The sequence below is a fragment of the Diaphorina citri genome, unplaced genomic scaffold, assembly GCF_000475195.1.
Source record: "Diaphorina citri unplaced genomic scaffold, Diaci psyllid genome assembly version 1.1 scaffold16007, whole genome shotgun sequence".
NCBI classification, from domain to species: domain Eukaryota; kingdom Metazoa; phylum Arthropoda; class Insecta; order Hemiptera; family Psyllidae; genus Diaphorina; species Diaphorina citri.
The window spans coordinates 7,498-10,811 of NW_007393369.1; the positions used below are offsets into that span (position 1 = coordinate 7,498).

A 3,314-nucleotide genomic window follows, 5' to 3' on the forward strand; every position below is an offset into this window, starting at 1 on the left:
AGGACTATTCTTACTCGTATGTAATTCTATCGGGAGCTCCGGGACACTGTGCGACCCGTTGGTAGTATAACCGCTAACGTTATACTTTGATGTTCCGAATACTGAGACCTAGTTCACAGTTTAAAGGCAGTATTTGTTTTAGTATTTTAAAAGAATTGAGGGGTTATTTACCCGACACCGGAAGAAAGCAGTTAAACCGATATTAAAAAGAGTGAACAAACAGTTGTGAGCACTTCCGTTTATTCGTTACCCGAGAAAAGTCATGGTAAGACCATCAGGACACCCTATTGTGGGGCGAGGGATTTGGTTGTCCCCTCGTATCAACGGGTTCGACTTCCAATCAAACTTAGCTTCACGTGGTCATGACCACAGTGAACGTTTAGAGGAAAGAACTGTAAAACTTTACGCAAGGAGCGTAGGAGGTCACCAGGTAGACCTAAAAACATGAAAGGAGTATTTCGTAAGGTCTCCTGATTAGAACCATCGATTGACTCCTTATTGAACACATTATAAATTCATTTCGGTATCTTTTCTAAAGTAAGGGGAAGACTATCATCCTCTCCCACGTAGGACCTATCGAAGTAAAATAGTAAACTAAACTCTCCGGCACAAGTAGACTTAGTGTACTGGGTTTATTGAATACCTGCGCGAACTTTCTTGTTGTGTAAATATGGAGCACTCTTCAGTTAAATTACCTCGAAAGGTCTCAAAGTTGTGACAAGAGTAGAAAACTTTGTAAGAAGTATTCAGCGAGGAACTTACTAAATATAGCAGTTTCCTTTGTGCCGGTGTAGGTAGATATAACTTACCTATCTTAGGTAGCGGTGGAGACGGTTTACGGGCCGCGATGAAATTGTGGTTTGTAGTTCCTAAATGAAACTTCCTCGGGATATACTCACGAATTGCAAATTTGATTACGATATTGCATACAGGAAAACAGGTGATCATGGAAACGCAGATTTTCTGTCAAGATTTCCGACTGGAAAGTGCAAGGAAGATATTGATTCTGCATCTTTTTTTCAGATGAATCAAATTTCCAGTATTCCTGTGAAGTATGAAGAAATATTATCTCATACTAGAACGGACCCTGACCTCAGTAAAATCGTAAATGCTCTGGAACAGGGTACCAGTCTCAAATCACTGGGATATGAGGACAATCAGTTTACTCTTGAGCATGGATGTTTGTTACGAGGGCAACAAGTCGTGATTCCCTCTGCACTCAGGAAGCGTGTCTTAGATGAATTACACACTGCTCACCAGGGAATAGTAAAAATGAAGGCGCTTGCCCGAAGTTACTGCTATTGGTCAGGTATGGATAAGGAAATAGAACGTGTAGCTCGTTCTTGTTCAAGTTGCAGTGTGAATGCGAATGAAAATGCTAAGGTAGAGGTACATCCCTGGGAGTTGCCAGATGGTGCATGGCAAAGAATCCACATAGATTTTGCCGGGCCTATCAAAGGACAAATGATATTGGTGATTGTGGACGCCTATAGTAAATGGACAGAACTATTTGTCACGAAGACTACAACTTCCACATGGGTAATTAACAAGCTGAGACAGTTGTTCACTTGTTTTGGATTACCGGTGACCTTGGTCAGTGACAATGGCAGCCAATTCACCTCTAAAGAATTTGAAGACTTCCTCAGGGAACAGGGTATCTCACACTTGACTTCTGCTCCTTATCATCCCTCTTCAAATGGATTAGCAGAGAGGGGAGTGCAAAGCATGAAACAAAGTTTGAGAAAAATGTCAGAGGATGGTGGAACCTTGGAGTCCAAAATTCAGAACTTTCTTATTCAATACAGAAGAAGTCCTCACTCTTCTACAGGGGTGAGTCCATTTGAAGCAATGTTTGGAAGACCGATGCGGAATACCCTGACCTTGATGAAAAAGGTACCTAAAAGCACATCACGCAACAAAAGATGTGTAAAGCGTTCTTTCCCGATTGGTACTATGGTTCAGTACAGAAATTACCAACCCGGTCCTAAGTGGTTTGTTGGTAAAGTTGTTAAGAAGATTGGTCAGTTCAATTATTTGATCAAGCTGAGAGATGGGTCAACCTGCAAGCGACATGTAGACCAAATGAAGAGGTCATATGTGAACTCTATTCAGGGGGGAGTAATGTAGTATACATTTGGGTTGGTTTTGGCCAGCTCATATTCTGAATGTGACTTTCTGATTTCCCAGTCTTGTATCTTGCTCCAATAAAATGATCATCGTTCCTTTTCTTGAAATATAACCTATTCTGTTGTTCTTAAGAATATAACACTTTGGACAAACCTGTAAATATCTCTAAGATATGCAGCTAACATAAAAACTGGCAGACCGAAAATGGGGATTCACATTTCAGAGTACCGGATTAGACAGCAAATGCTTTTTTTTCAAGTCACGGACAAAGGTTTGGTGTGCCATTACCATGGCAGTAGGCCCGCCAGTTATAACAGCTCTTTGCTTTAGATACCTAACTTGAATCTTTTAAAAGCTCTTGGCTTTAGGCACCTAACTAGATCTCTTTTAATTTTTGCAGGCAGTGTAAACGTTCTCTCATTCTCCAATGTCTACTTCACTATGATCAAGTCCTACGCGTTCACCAATCTCGAGAACCTGGAGAAGATCCACCTCTCCGATTGTGCCATCGAAAGCGTCGAAATTCAAGCCTTCAAGAAGATCGACATGGACAGCCTCATCATCGAGAACACGAAATTTCTCTCCCCCACCCCGAGTCGAACCTTCTTCGAGCTGTCTCTGAGGCGAGAGCTGAAGCTGTTCAACGTGTACTTTGAACATCTGATGAGTCTGAGCTTCATGATTCACGTGATGAACACGGTCAAGATAGAGAGTTCCTATTTCAAAATCATCGAGGGGGATGCGTTCCATTTGAAAGTGAAAGGTAAGATATTGTGGGGTTGTATGTCGTTGCCTTGGCGCAGCAGAAAAGAAAAATGACGGGAGAGCGCGGATTCAAATCCCAGTGAATTTTATCCTCATTTGACCACAATACTGCACGAGCTTTTCAAGGACAAGAGAAATAAAACATCCTGTGCGTGTGCCCCAATGAGACTGAAAAGTTTCTGAGTCTGAGTAGTCTTTAAAGTTTAAACCTTCTGTGTTTGGTTCGCAAGACAATGTTTTACTCCAGGAGGTAGGAGATTTTATCAAAGGTACCAGCAGCATCATTATTTATCTGTGCTTCATATTATGTTGCGGGGAATGTTTGAGTATTATTTATCTTGTGTTATGTTGCAGGCAACGTGTTCATTGAAGACAACTACTTCAACGACATGAGGTACGGAGCTCTGTACGGAATTGCAAGT

The 3,314-nt window shown here is 41.6% G+C and overlaps 1 protein-coding gene across 1 annotated transcript in view; it reads left to right on the forward strand.

Moving 5' to 3' along the window:
• LOC103523144 overlaps positions 1–3,308 on the forward strand; it is a gene marked incomplete at its 3' end in the record, with an annotated part of 10,799 nt that extends 7,491 nt beyond the window's left edge. The window contains exons 2-3 of the mRNA XM_008488212.2: positions 2,528–2,890; positions 3,247–3,308. Of these exons, the coding sequence (XP_008486434.1) occupies positions 2,528–2,890; positions 3,247–3,308 (425 nt within the window). The remainder of the gene's footprint in view (positions 1–2,527; positions 2,891–3,246) is intronic.
• Between the last annotated feature and the right edge of the window lie 6 nt (positions 3,309–3,314).